The sequence below is a fragment of the Gymnoscopelus braueri genome (assembly GCF_963280865.1).
Source record: "Gymnoscopelus braueri genome assembly, chromosome: 15".
Classification (NCBI taxonomy): domain Eukaryota; kingdom Metazoa; phylum Chordata; class Actinopteri; order Myctophiformes; family Myctophidae; genus Gymnoscopelus; species Gymnoscopelus braueri.
In genome coordinates, this window is record NC_137620.1 from 14,133,020 (window position 1) to 14,150,921 (window position 17,902).

Below are 17,902 nucleotides of genomic sequence, written 5' to 3' on the forward strand. Positions count from 1 at the left end.
TAGTGCGGTGGCCATATGCTGGCGAGAGTCCTTGGAGGGCAATGCTATTTAACATGCTGTCCCAGCATTGTGTATGTGTGGGGGTGAGGTGGGGGTGTTGGCACAGCGGGCACATCCCTCTTCTTGTCCAGAGTTAGTCAGCGTGTCTGTCTGATGAACGAGGGACAGAGGGAGCCCAGGGAAGGCATGGAGGAGGCAGGAGGAGGAGGACGGGGTGGAAGGTAGAGAGAGAGAAGAGGGGATAATGATGATGACGCCCATTCCTCTCTGCCCGCTGCAAGCACCCCATCCCAACGCCCTGCACATCTGTTGGCGTGTGTGTGTGTGTGTGTGTGTGTGTGTGTGTGTGTGTGTGTGTGTGTGTGTGTGTGTGTGTGTGTGTGTGTGTGTGTGTGTGTGTGTGTGTGTGTGTGTGTGTGTGTGTGTGTGTGTGTGTGTGTGTGTGTGTGTGTACACATTTGTAAAGGTAAAGGCTGGCCGATGCTTCATGGACTCGTTTGAAGAACGCCGGGCAAGGTCGTTCAAAGGCACACAGTACCAGTTTGTGTATAGTGGGCAATGCATTTTTATTTAACCTTTATTTAACCAGTAAAAAAATAACAAATTGAGACAAAGTATCTTTTTCAAGTGTGAACTGGCTAAGAGGCAGATGAAAATTACACTACAAACAACAATAGGACATCCAAGCAAATACCTAAAATATCTCAAAGTGATATACAGATACACATACTGTACAGAAACTGTATACAGATACACTACACATACAGCCACAAGACAGAACTTACAAGTAGTCCACAGTTATCTGTTGATTTCAGTTGTGCGTTGTTTTGGACGTGGTCAGGGTCTTTTGGGGATGGTCTAGCATGCCAGTCGTGTCACTGGGAGAGCAGCATTTCTACTTCCCTCATTAGGCCTAAACAAATGCCTACTGCACTTATTAGACTCACAAATGATCTTTTAATGAATTCCGACACTGGTGACTGTTGCTTGTTTTGTTGGACTCGAGTGCAACATTTGACACCATTGATCATAACATACTTATTAATAGATCACAGCAGTGGGTTGGCATATCTAGGACTGCTTTGAAGTAGTTTACATCATACTTGACAAATCATGTTGTTGTTTTTTTTATGCTGTGGCTCTGCACGAGGCTAGCAGTCTAAGGTTTAGTCTGTGTGTGTGTGTGTGTGTGTGTGTGTGTGGGTGTGTGTGCGTGTGCGTGCGTGTCCGGAGCTAAGATTGCAAACCGCTGGACCGATCAGCGCCAAATGTCTTGTGTACTCTACCAATAAGTAATAAACTGCGAATAGGCATTGTGCCATTTCATCCAGTTGCCATTTTCCTTCCATTGTTATGAAGAAGATACACAATTATAATATTCTGGTGAAGCCCAACAACCCCTGTCTAGTTAACTATATCTAACTATCTTAAAGACTATGTGAAATAATTTCCTTCAACTAAATTAATTCATTTCTCATAATTGGCCCAGACCACCTGCATTCTCAAATCCTTCATAACTTGGTATTTTATCCGAAATAAATCTGATTGGCAAAAACCTAATTTGATCCAAAAAAATAATCTAAAAATGCATTTTATCATCTCAGGAATATCTCCAGGATCAGATCAAATCAAATTTGAGTTTTAATAACACCAAAATAATCTTAAGCAAAGGACCCTCAATAGGCTCCAAACAATACAGAACTGCTGCTAGCTACACTTTTGCATAGCCTGTGTGTGTGCTGTGTGTGTGTGTGTGTGTGTGTGTGCTGTGTGTGTGTGTGTGTGTGTGTGTGTGTGTGTGTGTGTGTGTGTGTGTGTGTGTGTGTGTGTGTGTGTGTGTGTGTGTGTGTGTGTGTGTGTGTGTGTGTGTGTGTGTGTGTGTGTGTGTGTGTGTGTGTGTGTGTGTGTGTGTGTGTATGTGTGTGTGTGTTCCTGAGACAGAGGACCCCTTGACTCTGGAAAGACCTGCCTGCAGGAGCCCAGGCTTGATAAATCAAGGTCTTCTTTTAAATCCCTTAAAATGTAACTTTAAAGGGACATTGTTTAAAAATAAAAGATTTAGAGAGTTATTCTCGTGTTTTATTTTTCACTACAGTAATGTAATGGCAGTTACTTTATTTCATTTATTCTGCAAATCACTTTGTAGCTTTGTTTGGTAAGTGCTTTATACATAGAGATGTATGTTGGCTGATTGAGAAATACATTTAGAAACTAGCAATATATCTGAAACCACCAAGCAACACCATACAGTACTGTAGGTGAAAATTAATCAGCAGATGATCAGCCTTCATTGCTGAAATTGAGCTGTGAATAGTTCACATTTGCGCTGCTATTTGTGTGATTCCAGCATGTCTGGAGTCATGGAGATCTGTTAAGTCCTTAGAACACTTTAGTGGCAAATTACGTCAAGACTGAATTCTGAGGTGAGGAGAGGAGAGGAGAGGAGAGGAGAGGAGAGGAGAGGAGAGGGGAGGGGAGGGGAGGGGAGGGGAGGAGAGGAGAGGGACAGCTGGCTGGATCTGGAGATGTGGAACGAGTGGAGATGAGAGAGAGCAAGAAAGTGTGTGTGTGTGTGTGTGTGTGTGTGTGTGTGTGTGTGTGTGTGTGTGTGTGTGTGTGTGTGTGTGTGTGTGTGTGTGTGTGTGTGTGTGTGTGTGTGTGTGTGTGTGTGTGTGTGTGTGTGTGTGTGTGTGTGTACAGAGAGAGAGGGGGGGGGGGGGGCATAGTTGGCAGAATGATGGCCAGATCGGACAGAAGCATCGCCACCTTCCTAATGACAGAATTATGACCCCCCCTCTCCATCTGCCACTCAATCATCTCCAGCCAATCGGAGCCCTCCGCCGGCCTGGCTCGGGTTCCGCCAGGCACTCCCATCTGCACTCCCGCCACCGAATTAAGGATGTAATCAACCGCTCGGATGCCAGGGCGGTGGAAGGGAGATTCATTCATTCACGGTCCGGCCTGCGCAGCTCTCTCGTCATCGCAGCAACACCCCGACGTGCAGCCGTGGTCATTTGAAACGACGAAACGACAATCATCTGTGCAGCAAAATGCTGGGCTCCCCTTCCAGTGGTTCTCAAACTATTTCATGTCAAGGACCCCCAAAATGATATGTATTTGGCTGCGGACCCCGAATCTCAAAAATATTTTGTGCCAGGGATTTTTCAAAAATAGCAGATCTACAAGCTCATAGCGCGGCACCGAGTGCCGCACTATGAGCTTGTATATCTGCTATTTTTGAATGGCCAAAGTATACAATATGGTTAAAGTGATTGTGAAGCTATACTTACACATTTTGCTGGGGACCCCCTGGTACCCCCCCAAGGACCCCTGGGGGTCCCCGGACCCCACTTTGAGAACCAATTCTTTACACAAGTTCAATTGACATAGCCTGGGACCAGACGAATCTGCCAGTGCAAAAGACAAATCTCCCTCGGCAATTTGGGTCTGGCACCGCTCCGTTGTGAATCCATTTCCTGCTCACGAAGTCTGGGGTAACCAATCAGGGCCAGAGACTGTAATTGGTAGTTGGTTGTAGGTCTAACCAATTGCGTGCCGAGCCATTCTTTTGATCCCGCCCCTAGGAAAAAAAAATCTTCCTCATAGAAGCACCAGAGTCATATCCACACAGTGATATAGTCTGGCCACGCGAGGCTAAAATGATCATTAAAATCATCATTGTGCAGTGTCGTAGGCACTGTTGCATGTTGAGCTCTAACTGCAATACAATAGCTGATTACAATGTTCAACCCCCTATACCCCCCCTCTCTCTCTCCCTCTGACTCACACTCTCTCTCCCAGTAGCCTATCTGGTAACACGCTGAGTCTTTCACCCATATCTGGCTGCCAACACATGCACGTGCAGAACATATTGTGCGCGCAAGCATGTGTTGTGTCTGTTAAGTGTGAGTGTGTGGTGGTTGTCTTCCTGGGCGCGTGGGTGGGTGTGAGAGAGAGAGAGAGAGAGAGAGACACACACACACACACACACACACACGCACACGCACACGCACACACACACACACATTTGTGATATAGTGGATTACTTTGTCTCAGTTGAATCACAGCTTCTCTTCTCTTTTCTCTTCTCTTCTCTCTTTCTTTACCAGTTTCTCCCGCTCAGGCTGATTGAGAGCATTAGGAGGGTGTGTGTGTGTGTGTGTGTGTGTGTGTGTGTGTGTGTGTGTGTGTGTGTGTGTGTGTGTGTGTGTGTGTGTGTGTGTGTGTGTGTGTGTGTGTGTGTCTCGTGTGTGCGTGAAGGATTTGGTATGCAACCAGCAGCAGCATCCTGTTTCATTGCAGGAGCCCTCGCCTTATCTCCTTAATGGATTATGAGCGGAGAGAACAAAACAGGGGGAGGCGTAGTGAGAATGATTGGGCTCCCTGCGACAGGCCGGCAGGAAACGGACAGAATCCAGATAAATAGACCTGTGTGCCCGTACACTTTCCTCTCCCCCCTGAAATCACACATGTTATTAGGGGAGAGGACAATGGAGACAGCTTGTAGTCGAGGATCAGCTGGGCCTCCTTTGGCCCTGGCTTACTGACTGGCAGTCGCACTGCAGTACTGCACTCTCTGTGTGTGTGTGTGTGTGTGCGTGTGTGCGTGTGTGCGTGTGTGTGTGTCCGGCGTGTATTGAACTCGGATGCCTCTAGTTCAGTGATTCCCATCCTGTGGGCCAGGGCTTGTGATGATTTTGCAAGTGGGCCCCCAAGTAGGCCTACTTGGCAAAACACCAAGACCTTAGCAATAACATTACCTCAGTGAGTTTTCTCAATTCATGAATTTTCATTGCGACTTAGGATAATTAGGAACTTACGTTAGTTCCATGGATCCAAACCGGAACACAATCGATTGATTGATCATTAAAATAAACATGCTCTGAAAACACGCGGCCCACCCATCTGACCACTTAACCCTCTAAGACCCAGCGATGCTTTAGAGCAACAATTATATTTTCTAAAGAAAGGAGTTTAAATAATTTGTTTTTCTGTTATTTTTTCACCTCTAAATCCTCATTGGGTCCTATTGTTTAGTCTTACAATGACATTGGCCAGGATATTTGCATATAAATACCCCCCACAGAGCGGGGAATCATCACAACTTGAAAAATCTCTGTTGGAACAGATCTCTTTTTTCTCTGGAAGATATTCCTCACAAAAACGTAAGTAATATGCCTGTAATATTTGTTTTGGTGAACATTACAATGTCTAGAACATGTACATATGCTATTATTGTGAAATATATGTCCCAAATTTAAATTAGATCATGATTCATACTTGTTGCTTTTGGTCAACGTTGGGCCCTCTTGGTTGCAAAAAATACAAGGGTGTTCACCTGCTACTGTTCAGCCTTATATATAGTTTTCACAATAGATTTAAACAGTTATATGTCTATTTCCCCCACTTTGCATTACTATATATATATATATATATATATATATATATATATATATATATATATATATATATATATATATAGAGCTGTAAGCCTCAGAAAATGTCCACCCAAAGTTTCTCTTTCCCCCTAAACAATACATATTCAACCATAGTTTAACCAATATATTCCCTTGTTATTTCTCAGTATGTTTCTTTCAATACTACAAGGACAGTGGGACCAATGTGGTAATTTTTGGGTGGTTGTGGGGGTTGTTCATTATTCATTCGAGGCGTGGTGGGTACTTAGGGGCAATGTAAAGATGATGACCACTTAGGGGCAATCTTCATCAAACAATAGGTTGGCCAGACAGTATTGTATGACTTGTGAAATGTTGTGAGCAGTGATGTGTAAGAACTTAGCAGTACTAAATGTACTAATGGTAACTATTTCATTTCAGAATGCCACAACAACAGAAAGGGCCTCGCTTCACAGCAAGGGATGTTCTGGATATCGTGATGAACGGAGAGAGTGATGTTGACATAGACATCAATGAGACTGATGAAGAGTCAGATGAAGAGGACTGTGGCGTGGGGTCCAAAGAAAACCAACCACCCGAACCACCCAGTGAACCCACTGACCACCCAGCAGACATTCAGCTGCCCCAACTGACCAAACCCGCTCAGCGCCGTGATTCAAGATATCAGTGGCTGAAGAAGGACTTCATCAGCCTGGCTGATCTACAAATGTTCTTTTAATAAAATTGATTTAAAAATATGGCTTATTGGTGTTATTATTCATAATGTATACTGTTCTGAGGCCAAATATTATTCATAATTGATCTGAGGCCAAATAATAAACCATATAAATGAATCATTAAGTTGTTTTAGTGAAGTAATTACACATTTGCCATGTTATCCATAAAAATGGCCTATAGGAAATTTTGCTACCTGATGGACCCAACGTTGCTAAATGTCAACATTTGCATAAAAACTTACCAAAACATTTTTTTTTTAAAAACATTATATTTTCCTCTTCAAAATACTCATACAAGACCATCTGAAAGGTTTAATTTTTTTTTTTGCAAGTACAAATATATCCGGGTCTTACAGGGTTAAAGGGATACTTCACTTTAGGGCCGGGGACACATTTAAAAATATATATTAAAAATAAATGAAAAAAGTTATGGAAAATTCATGGCCCCCTCACGCATTAGTAGGACACTCTAATGCGTGAGGGGGCCATGAATTTTCCATAACTTTTTTCATTTATTTTTAATATATTTTTTAAATGTGTCCCCGGCCCGAAAGTGAAGTATCCCTTTAATATAACACGTTGTCAGATGTTACGTGGTCAGATGTAGAGTTTTCAACAGGCCTGAAAATGAAGGCCCGGCTAACTGTGCTCTGACTGTCACAGTAAAATTAGCTGTTCTACATGCTCACAACATGTCACATATTGCCAAAAACACAGTGTGGCTGTCAGGTTGATAATTTAAACCCAATATAATTCATTGACCAGCGTCACCCAAGGGTTTATACTTGGTCCCCTCCTTTTTCCCCTCTTACACCAAAGAAAGGTCTTTGCTGAAAATAGTCGATCTACATGCTCACTACATGTCGCAACGCAATGCATTGTGTGCCTGTACAGTATATGAGCTGCTTTCACCGAATGTCCGCCTACTATGACATGCCATGAAAAGGGATACTAAAGGGCAAAAAAAAAATACAAGCCCAAAGTCGCTTATAATAGGCGGACATGGCAACAGTGGCTGCAGGCAGACGCAGCATGGAGTACATTCAGTTCTAAAGAACCATCTGTATGTGACAATTAGATCCACTTCTCCGTGTCGTCTGTGTCAAGGACTCATCTCAGGAACATCTCCAGTTCAAGGAGATTCTAAGATTGAGTTGATTAATGGCCTTTATATCAAGAGAGTCCCTTTTATGTTTGGACCAATAAGTTGAGGGACGGGTCGAATTGAAAGATTATAGCGAAGTGAGTTATTTGTGAACGTTATAGCTATCAGCCGAGAGCTGCCATTAAGGGTCAAGAGCTGTCGGGGCCATCCTTCTGCAGTAACCTTGTTCCCAGGATTTTCTCATCTCATGAGGACATGAGGAGGAAAGCCTGGTAAAGAACTATGTTATAAAGCAGGGGGTCCGGGACCCCTAGGGGGTCCTCAGAGTTACGCCCCGGTAAATCTGATCAAATACTCAAGTATGCCCTTGTTCCAGTGGTTTACAAACGTCTTTTTTCCACACCAATGGACAAGTTAAACTCTCAAGGCACACCTGTATTCATAGCGGAAATAGTATATTCATGTATAGTATACATTCAACGCGACAACATTCTGTTAAATCATTCAATCACTACATTGTCGTTGTCCGCATTGGAAGCATGAATGGAAGTAGCCCACAGACTATATCACCACGTGGGATTGCCCAAGGAAAGGACTGCAGGCATAAAGGGGTTTCACTTTATCCTTTTCCTTTTTTTCTCTCTCTTATTTTTTTAGCAGTTGAGTGCTGAACCTGGGGTTTCATATTACTTTCAAATATGTGTACCTGCGCTGGGGGAAAACAGATTGCCACAGTACTTGAGCGTGGAGCGACCGACACGCTGCTCCTGTGACAGATAATTGTAATGTTGCTGTTGAGCAGCAGGCCGCTATTTCAATCAGGGGTAGCTTTGTGCCGGGATCAGAGAAAATATACATGGTGATGATGTTGAAGCTCGACCGAGTGGGGGAGCCTGTGTGTGTATATATTCAGTGTGTATATATATATATATATATATCATTATTTATTTGGGGAGGGGGGTTCACGGTATGGGGGATATGACTTCCCATTGGGTTTGCCAAAATGCCATATTGTACAAGAGAGCACCGCTTTGTGTGTGCCTGTTTGATTGAGAGATCAGCAAATGGCTGGAGCATGGCTAGAGAGGCCCGATTAGGGGGCGTGATTGTCTGTGATCATTTGTGTTCTGGCTAATCCCCGGTTTTTAGGGGGGGGGGGGGGGGGGGGATTATCGGTGAAATTGTTTGAAACAGGAACAGGGAACGGCTCTATCTGTGGCGCTGTACACAGAGTCTGAGCTCTTTCGTTTATTTATTTTTTCTTTAACAACACAAATACTGTTTTCTTGCCTTTTTTTTTAACTTATTTTCTTTCTTTCCTGGCTTATCTTTGACCCTTGTGTGAGGCCTTTCGCACCCTTTGCGATGTTTGCTGTTCACGACGCGTGTTACGGTTAGGGAAAGATTCCTAGTCTAGGCCTTTTTTTCTGCCAAACAGTTCTCTATGTGTTCCATAAAGTACTCCAGAGGAAAAAAAAGCATTTGTGAGAGCAATGGCCTTCGGGCCGGTTGCGCCAAATGAAAATGCTTTTTTTTCCAAACCCCCTCCCCCTCACACACACCTCACTCAAGGAGTGTTTGCTTGTTTTTTCTGTTACTACTACTTCAATCTCTCTCTCTCTCTCTCTATCTCTCTCTCTCTCTCTCTCTCTCTCTCTCTCTCTCTCTCTCTCCTTATTGTTTCTTATTCTTTTTTTTTTTACCTTTGATTTGAACTCTGACATCCGAGTCTGCCCCAGGATGTCTGTCACAAGCTGCAGTCCAACGTTGTGACAATGCTTTTTTTCTTCCCGTGCCTTTTATGACCTTCTTTTTTCCTCTTTCTGTTCTTTGTTTTTCTGTTCTTTTCCCTCTCAAGGTCTGGCGCACCTGACGGTAAACAACCAAGGTATGGGTTCGTTCCCTTTTTTCAGTTAGTTTTCCTCCTTTTCTTTTGTCGTTTTTATTATCATAAAAGTTTTTTAGAAGAACGGAATCAACCTCTCCGCCCCGCCCCCCCCCCCACCACCCACCTCTCCGTTCCCACCTGAGCTTGTGCCCTGCTTTTTCTAGCCCCCGCCTATTCTTCCTTCATTCAAAAAATCCCTCCATTCTTTCCAGCTGTTTCCCTTGTACCATATTTTCCTCGCCCACCCTTTCTCAACCCCCTCCCCACCTCCATATCCCTCTGTTTTGTTCGTTTTTTGGTCGTACCATCCACTCCTCCCCTCCCCATCCGCACATGTCCTCGTGCTTCTATCCCTGTGGCCACTGTCTGTCCACCCTACCTCCCCGACCCTTGTCCTGTCCTCTGGCTCACGTCCTGGACGTCACCTCTGAGCTCACCTTTGACCCCGACGAACCGACCCCCCGGGGGCTGAAGGTAACGCTTTTTCTGCTCTCCCTCTTTTTGAATCGCTTGGGTTTGAAAGAGAAAAAGAAAAAGAGAAAAAAAAAACTAAAATGTCTTCCATGTTGGTCAAACTAAACAAAATGTGTGTCCAGACTTCCATCCACTAAAACGCTTCAGGCTGAAAGTGTTGTCGAATGCGCAGAGTCTCCCCGTCACCACTCTGCTGACATTCCCATTGTTTGGCATAAACTATCTTTTAAAGGGCTATAATATTGCAAGGTCAAGTCTGTCTAAGAAGCTACAGAACTATATAGAGACGTTTTATATATACTGTAGGGAACGATTTCCCCAGAACCATACATCATGATTGCTTTGCATTTTTTGTATGTGCCCATGTAATTCATGTCTGATGTTTGATGATGATGCTATATCAGTCGACATTGATGTGAATTTTGTTTCTCTGTTTTGGTGAGATGTAACTGTACCGCCGTGTACATACCGTAAACACACCTCACACCAAAACTTCACACACGCTGTGCTCTGCCTGGCGCCTGCAACAACCACCTTCAAATAACACTCACTGTACATGTAAGTTTTATTCCCTCACATCTTCTGACCTTTTTTCCTCTGCAAGCGGCCCGCCAGCGTGGCCCGCATGGAGAAAGAATGGTAGCAGGAAAGTTCACGGGAGAGAGAGAGAAAGCGAAAGAGAGGGGGAGAGAGAGCGCAAGAGAGGAGAGGATAGAGAATGCTAAATCAGAGGATGTTCTGACCTTTAGCGGAGTGAAGAGAGCTTCATGTCCTCTCTGCAAAGAACCAGGACCCTGGGCGGCGACCCTTCTCCTTTGATGCAAATGCTCTCTCTCTCTCTCCCTCTCTCTCTCTCTCTCTCTCTCAGTCTCTCTCTCTCTCTCTCTGCCTTTCACTTTTTTTCCCTTCAGCCATGTGCTGATGACCAGCAGATTAGCGTACAAATGGCGGTCGAGGCGCTATACTTTCAAAGTTGTGCGCATCCACAGCCGGGCAGGGTTACACACACACACGCACACGCACAGCGCACACACACACACACACACACACACACACACACACACACACACACACACACACACACACACACACACACACAGCAGACGGAGGACTGATCTAGCAAGACATTCAGCAGAATATTGATTAGCATGCATGCAGGAACATGCCCCTCTCTCTCTCTCTCTCTCTCTCTCTCTCTCTCTCTCTCTCTCTCTCTCTCTCTCTCTCTCTCTCTCTCTCTCTCTCTCTCTCTCTCTCTCTCTCTCCCCCCCCCCTCTCTCTCTCTGTGCATTTTTCTGCCTACCGCACACCTTTTAAGCCCCTGCTCAGCTGCCCCGGTTCCTCCCAGGAGGGTCCTGTGGGGAACAGGATCCAGCTCTAATAATTACAGAGGAAACTTCAACCGGTTCATCATTTCCACCGTGACGCAACGCCGCGGCTATAGAGTGTAGAGTGCCCTCTTCTCCTCTCCCTCCAGCAGACACCCCGCCCCGGCCACTGGCGGGTGTATAATCATAATCCCCTCATCGCTATGCAGCACGTCCTTACACTGTGACTTCACCCTACCTTCTACCATGGTTCCCGTGCACCCAACCCGACATGCGCGCGTGCGCACACTTACTTTGTATTATTATTATTATTACAAAACATACATTACCCACTTCAGCCCTATTTGAAAATAGCCGATCTACAAGCTTACAATGCATCGCGACGCAACTTGTAGATCGGCTATTTTCAGAAGATTTGCATACATTTTATACATTTGAAAACTTTCTTTCTGCATAATAATGAATTGCATTTTTATAGCAATCCATTATTATTATATTATTATTATGAGTACTTCCTACTTTTGGTACTTTAAGTATATTTTGATACCAATACTTTTGTACTTTTACTCAAGTAAATTTTGAATCTTGGACTTTTCCTTGTAAAAGAGTATTTATGCATTGCAGTATTGATACTTTACTTAAGTAAAGAATCTGAGTACTTTTTCCACCATTTTGCGCGCGCGCGCACACACACACACACACACACACACACACACACACACACACACACACACACACACACACACACACACACACACACACACACACACCACCAGCACCACCACCACCACCGCAGGCTGGGTACCTCAGCCATTCAAAGGGGAAATGTGACACACTAAGGGATAAATGTTGTGGAATTTGGCAGTAGACCCCGTACCCCCACCTCCCCTTCTGCCCCAGTTTTCTTTCATGGCACGGTGACCCAGTCATTAGAGATCCTGGCCTCCGCCCCGGACACCATATGCCCCTGTGTCCACCAATGGTCCAGCGTTTGCTGCCAACTTTGCCCCCGCTGAGTGAAATCATCTGAAAGCGGCATGGCCGGGTCAAACTCTGGTCGGGACGGAATGTGAAACCACTGCTTGCGAATGTTCTTGTCTAGTTCTGCACAATAGGCTCTATGCACAACAGCCATATTAGCACTTCCTTCACAGGTTTTACCAATGATACTAATGAAGGCTCTGTTCCATTTAGTGTAGCACAGTGGTTCTCAAACATTTTAATTTCAAGGACACCCATAACTCTGAGAGCGTACAAATGGAACCAAATGGACCCGTACACCCGTAAGGGGCCATTTGGAACCCCCCCCCAAGGAACCAATGGGGACCCTGGACCACACTTTGAGACCCACTGGTGTAGCAGAGTGTAAACTTTCAAATGAGCACAATATCAGCAGCCTGACTCTGTTTGACCAGAATGGAACAGAGCCTTCATTAGTATCATTGGTAACACCTGTGAAGGAAGTAAGAAGAGGCCCAATTTCTTTCCAATATGGCTGCTGTGCATAGAGCCTATTATAAAGACGTTGTGTTCATTTGGTGCTTATTTGATCAATTACAATACTGATAATGAATTGTGACTGACAAGCACATGGGCTGAAATCCAGCTCACGATCTGTGTTCAAGGTCTACCTTTTCACTCTAACTTTTCTTTCCAGTTTGTTTTCTGTTGTACAAAAAGCAAACAAACAAACAAACAACAGGAAAAAAAGACCCAAAAAAAAACTCTCCCTGCAGAAAAAGTAGATTTAACACCAAAAATACATAATTCAGATGGTTCTCTATAAATGACCTGGGGGAAGGATAAGCTACTGATCACACCTGTCTAATCAAACATGCCTTGGCCTCCACTTTGTATCGATTCCACCTGTAGGTAGAATTAATACAGTGGTGGATCCCAATGGACAGGCCACAGAAACATGTTCCAAAAGGGAAAAAAATCAATACAGTCATTTGGCCCGGGAAAGAAAGTGTGACATGCTAGTGAATGACACGTTTATCAATTGAGGATTTACAGTAGAGGAACCTTTCAGCTTCTCCAGGAGCAACCTTTCCAAGAATATACAGTTAACGTTAGGGTAGGTGACGGAGCCATGTTTGAAGACACATGGGCTTCTGCGGTCAATGTCAGGGCCTATAGGTTTTTTTTCACTCTTAAATAAAACAGTGTGCAGAAGCAGGCCAGAAAGGGGAAAAAAATCAATGTCTCACTCCTCCTAGACCCAGAGCTGTCCTTCAGAATGAAGGACAAACCCCAGGCTTCAGTCACTGCTGATCCCTATCTGTCCGTCTTGAAGACCGTCACCAGCCCCTGCATACACCCACGGACACAAATGTGTCTCAAACGCTCTGCTTAGATGGAATATATTAAGATATTATAATAGATAGTTTCATAATATAGTTGAGTTAATTGTACAGATATTGGGGCAAAGTATGCACAACCTTATAATAACAAGTGGATTTTATATAGATTATAGGTAGGTTCGCTGTAGGCAAAATGCTGACACTCTGTGCCCGAGGCTGAACACCGAGGGCAGTGAGGAATAGCTTGCCTTATTTTCATTATCATGCATAATTGAACATCCACAAATGCCTTATTCATTCACATAAACAATGAGAAATGGGCATTTGGTCAACCGTTGATTTCCTATGATTTCCCACCATTTGGCTGGAATTGGCGGAAAACATGGCTGGCCTCAGCATTATACAAAGGTCGCTCTGTATTTGTGACCCAGCACAGAAAATAGATGGTCAACCCACTTTACAGGAGACCTCAAAAACAATGTATAATCTGATTTTGTTAAAACATTTGTTAAATGGATTCTGAATCTTGAGATACTACACTTCACCTAAATATGACACGTGCCCGTAGGAGTACATGCAATGACCAATATCACCCTTCCTGCCCGGCTTCTCTCCCCCGAACATGGGCCAATTGTGTTTGCATAGACATTGCCGGTTGCACCACGGTGGATTCGAACCCACAACCTCCGTGGTGGTGGGCAGGGACTTTGCCAGTCCGCCACCCGAGTCCAGCTCCTGCCCGCTCACGCTGGATTTCTGACCATTCCTACCCTCTCCCGCAATGGTTTCATTTCTGACCGCTACTCCTGCCCACAACAAAAATGTTAATGCCATTTAGACCTGCATAATCCCACAATATTACCATCTAGTACCGCATAATCTAAAAATTAAAAACAGCCCGCTACAGCAACATTTGCATCGGCCCCCTTGGGACCCACGGGATCACGCTCTCGATGTATGCAAGCCGACAGAGGTTGCTGAATGCTGAAGACAAAGACATTCATAATGTTGACCTTTAAGTCATGTGATGTATGTTTGTTTATAGCCTAACATTAGCATTTTACTCCCTGTGATTTGGCATTCATGCTTCAAAAACCATCAAGTGGTGATAATTTGATGTAGAATCATGATTTTTTTAATTTGCCACAGAGCTTATTTTGTCAATAATCAAAAATCCAATGCAAACATCCCATAGGCTTTTTGTCGCAGGAACCAGGAAGATGCTAACTTCCTCCTTCCACCTACAAAAACGTGTCATCCCTGGACCGCTCCATTAACCATCCGTTTAACGACATTGTACTGTATATATAGGTTCCCAGTCTGCTTCCTACCCCTTGCAGATCTCAATGTTTCGGTGCGCTGCTCTTACAGCTGCCCTCTGGGTATTTGTGCCTTAACAAAGCAATTAAGGCAAAAGAGCTGAGACCTATAATGAAATAATGTGTAAATTAATGAGTCTAAATCGGCAACAGTTCCACGAGTGCAGACACTTTTAACCATGGACCGTTGGGTTAGCTACATAAATACCCCCTCCCTCCTGTTGGCTAGGTTGAGAATCGAATTAAGCAACCCCCCCCAGGAGACTGTCTCTTGGCAGGTGTAAGGTAGATCTCCTTGGAGATATTGGCTGGGAAAATGAGGGGATATCAAGCCAGATGCTAATCTAACGTAGAATGTAATCGACCAAGTACGAACGCTGATAGCCGTCTAGCCGTTGTGCCATTCAACCTCGCAGAAATAATGGAAGGTTGGGGAGTAGACGTCAAACTGTGCTCATGATTTTCAAGTTATTTAACAGAATTTGGCAAGTGCATTGGAACTTGTGTGAGCACCACGTGTAGCAAGCCTATACGGTGTTGACAGTACATAGACAATTGGTGGATGCTTTTTAGCTATAGCGCTGCACATTAATTATGGCATGGAAGTGAAGAGTAGACGCCCGATACAGGCAGTTACACACTTAATGCATTGCATCCAGGATACATGAGACTGCCAGCACTGTAATACTCATACACTACAAAAAAACACACCCTGTGTGAAGTGGGCGGTGTCTTGCTAGCTAATCACAATACTGAATGTCAACCAAGTCAACCAATCATGTACAAAAGATAAATACATTTATTGAAACACTCTTTATGATGGACGAAACCATAACTTTAAAAAAACAAATGTATGTTTTTTTTTAAAGTTATGGTTTCTTATATAGGGCTATGCACATGTGTCATGTGACACTGGCCAATCACAGTCCTGAATAGATTGTGATTGGCCAATCACAGCGCAGGATAATTGTACAAATTTCCAAACCTCACTTATAGGGGCGGTTTCACTGCCCAAGATAATTGTACAAATTTCCAAACCTCACTTATAGGGGCGGTTTCACCGCCCAAAAGAAGAAAATACAATAAAAAAAATCACACCCAGTGTGAAGTGGGCGGTGTGGTCACGTGGTCATCACAGTGATGGAAGTTCACTTAAAGAAAAGTAATATTGTGGACCAACCATTGTACACCCCTAACTTAAAAAAAAACATAAATGTGTTTTTTTTAAGTGCATAGTCCTATTTATAGGGCTATGCACATGTGTCATGTGTTCACTAGCCAATCACAGTCCTGAATAGTCCTGAATTTTTCCACCATAGTGTACAATGGTGGCCAATCACGGTGCAGGGTTAGGGGGGAACAATGGTGGCCAATCACAGCGCAGGGTTGGGGGGGTGCAATGGGTGGGGGGGGCGGGGGTACAATGGTGGCCAATCACAGTGCAGCGAATGTCGATGTCCAAACCTCACCGCCCAAAAATGAAAATAATCTGCTGCGGTGTGCTCTCAGAGAAAAAAACTAACAAAAACAAAACAAGCAAAAGTACACACAGTGCTCAAAACAAACAAGAATGGACTATAAAATATATTAGAAAGCGGTGGGGATAATGGCATTGATACAAAACTAATGTTTTTTTTTTCAATATTAAAAGTGCTGGATTAATGTGCCAGTGAGTAAGTGTGTGGGCGGACATAAATTAATTGGTGCAGTAAAACGAAAGTCAAATAGTCTAATGACAAAACACTATTAACTAAAGGGAACGAGAGGTACTGAATGTTCTGAATAATATAACCGGTATCAAAAGATTGCTGTGATCCCGTTCCCTTGGGATCCATAACAATGTATAAGATAAAGTAGTTGTATGCTTGCACACGATTCGAGAGCACCTTGTAATTTAATTCTAAAATATGTTAAGTACTCTTTAAAAGGGTTGTTAATGACAAAACAAAACCATAACACCAGATTACATTATGATGCATTTTAAAGTATAATATAGTGTCCATGTCCATGGTAATCATAGTCCATCAATAATACAGACTAGATCCTCCATTCGTTAATAACCTGAAAAACGCACATCTGTAAATGATAGGTTACTGTCTCCCCAAGCCCCCAGGACCGCAGAGGATTATTGAAGCCATTGGTGGCCAAATACCAAATCTGGTATTGCAAGACTTCCGCATGTAGAATGCTGCTGCACATGCTTCTATCGTCTGAAACGCTAGTGCGCCAGCTCTATTTGGAGACAACCCCGGAACAAGAAGGTACTTCCGGGTGCTTCATGCGCTAGTGAGCAACTTTCATTGAAATTAATAGGTGGGGGCGGGGCTGTCCGTTCTTTAGATATTATAACTATGCAATGATGTCGGAACTACAATAAAGATGGGTTAGGTTTTGGGTGCTGGCTGATTCAAATAACTTTACTGACATTGTCTGCCAGTCGGTGTCCTATCCAACACCAGGGTTGGACCAGCACATCTACAACCACTGCAGATGTGCTAGTTATGTTTTATTAACATACTGTGTCACACAGATTGGTTCAAATAATGTTTTATTCATTAGAATGAGTCCCGGAAGTGCTGAATGTCATGATTATTTTCAAAATCATTAGGCTTTTGGAAGTAACGTCAGTAAGCAATTTGTCCAACAAACGGCAGACAGTCCGACTTGATTTTCATGCACTATTTTCACACACCAATTTCAGATCTGATTTTACAAGAATGTAGTTAAGTACGTTTGAAAATACATGCCATTTTTTCTGCTTCCCCGTAAGCCAAAGTGTGCAGCAGCTCGATGGCTGTTAGTTGCTGCGTTGTGGGTCACATATTGTTCCAGAACATCTCCAAATGGACGAAGATGTGCGCAAGGTGACTGGTATTTCACCTCCCTCGTTGCTCGTTCCACCGGGCATCACCAGCCTGGGCACAGCGGGTCGTCTGGCCCAGAGCCTGAGCCTCTTGCTGCAGAGACATTAGCCCTGGATGACAGAAGCCCTCACAGAGGCAAGAATTTCCCCTGACACAGCAGCAGGCCAAAATGGATGGGGCTCTCTATACGGCAGCCACAGTGTGCCTCGATCGCACTGCCCATAACCCCATGGCCACAGACAGAGAGAGAGAGAGAGAGAGAGAGAGATGAGAGAGAGAGAGAGAGAGAGAGAGAGAGATACCTCGGACGAGGTACGGGGTCACAAGCAGGTTTGCCAGATCTGCTTATTATAATTTCCCCGCAAGGTTTATTTTCAAATAGCTGATGTATATGTTAAAGTGCTCATAGTCCATAGTCGCTTCTTTTGGGCTGGTTTTCCAAGACCTGGTTGCTTGTTTCTCCCACAGAATCTGGCAACACTGGTCAC

General features: G+C 44.1%; 1 protein-coding gene across 4 annotated transcripts in view; it reads left to right on the forward strand.

Moving 5' to 3' along the window:
• Nucleotides 1-17,902, forward strand: part of nrxn2b (neurexin 2b) — an 890,203-nt gene that overhangs the window by 160,755 nt on the left and 711,546 nt on the right. The window contains exon 2 of one of the 4 annotated variants that reach the window (XM_080450580.1): nucleotides 9,079-9,126. The exons of 2 other annotated variants lie outside the window; for them this stretch is intronic. In XM_080450580.1, the coding sequence (XP_080306706.1) occupies nucleotides 9,079-9,126 (48 nt within the window). The remainder of the gene's footprint in view (nucleotides 1-9,078; nucleotides 9,127-17,902) is intronic. One more of the 4 variants, XM_080450581.1, reaches the window with a different exon arrangement.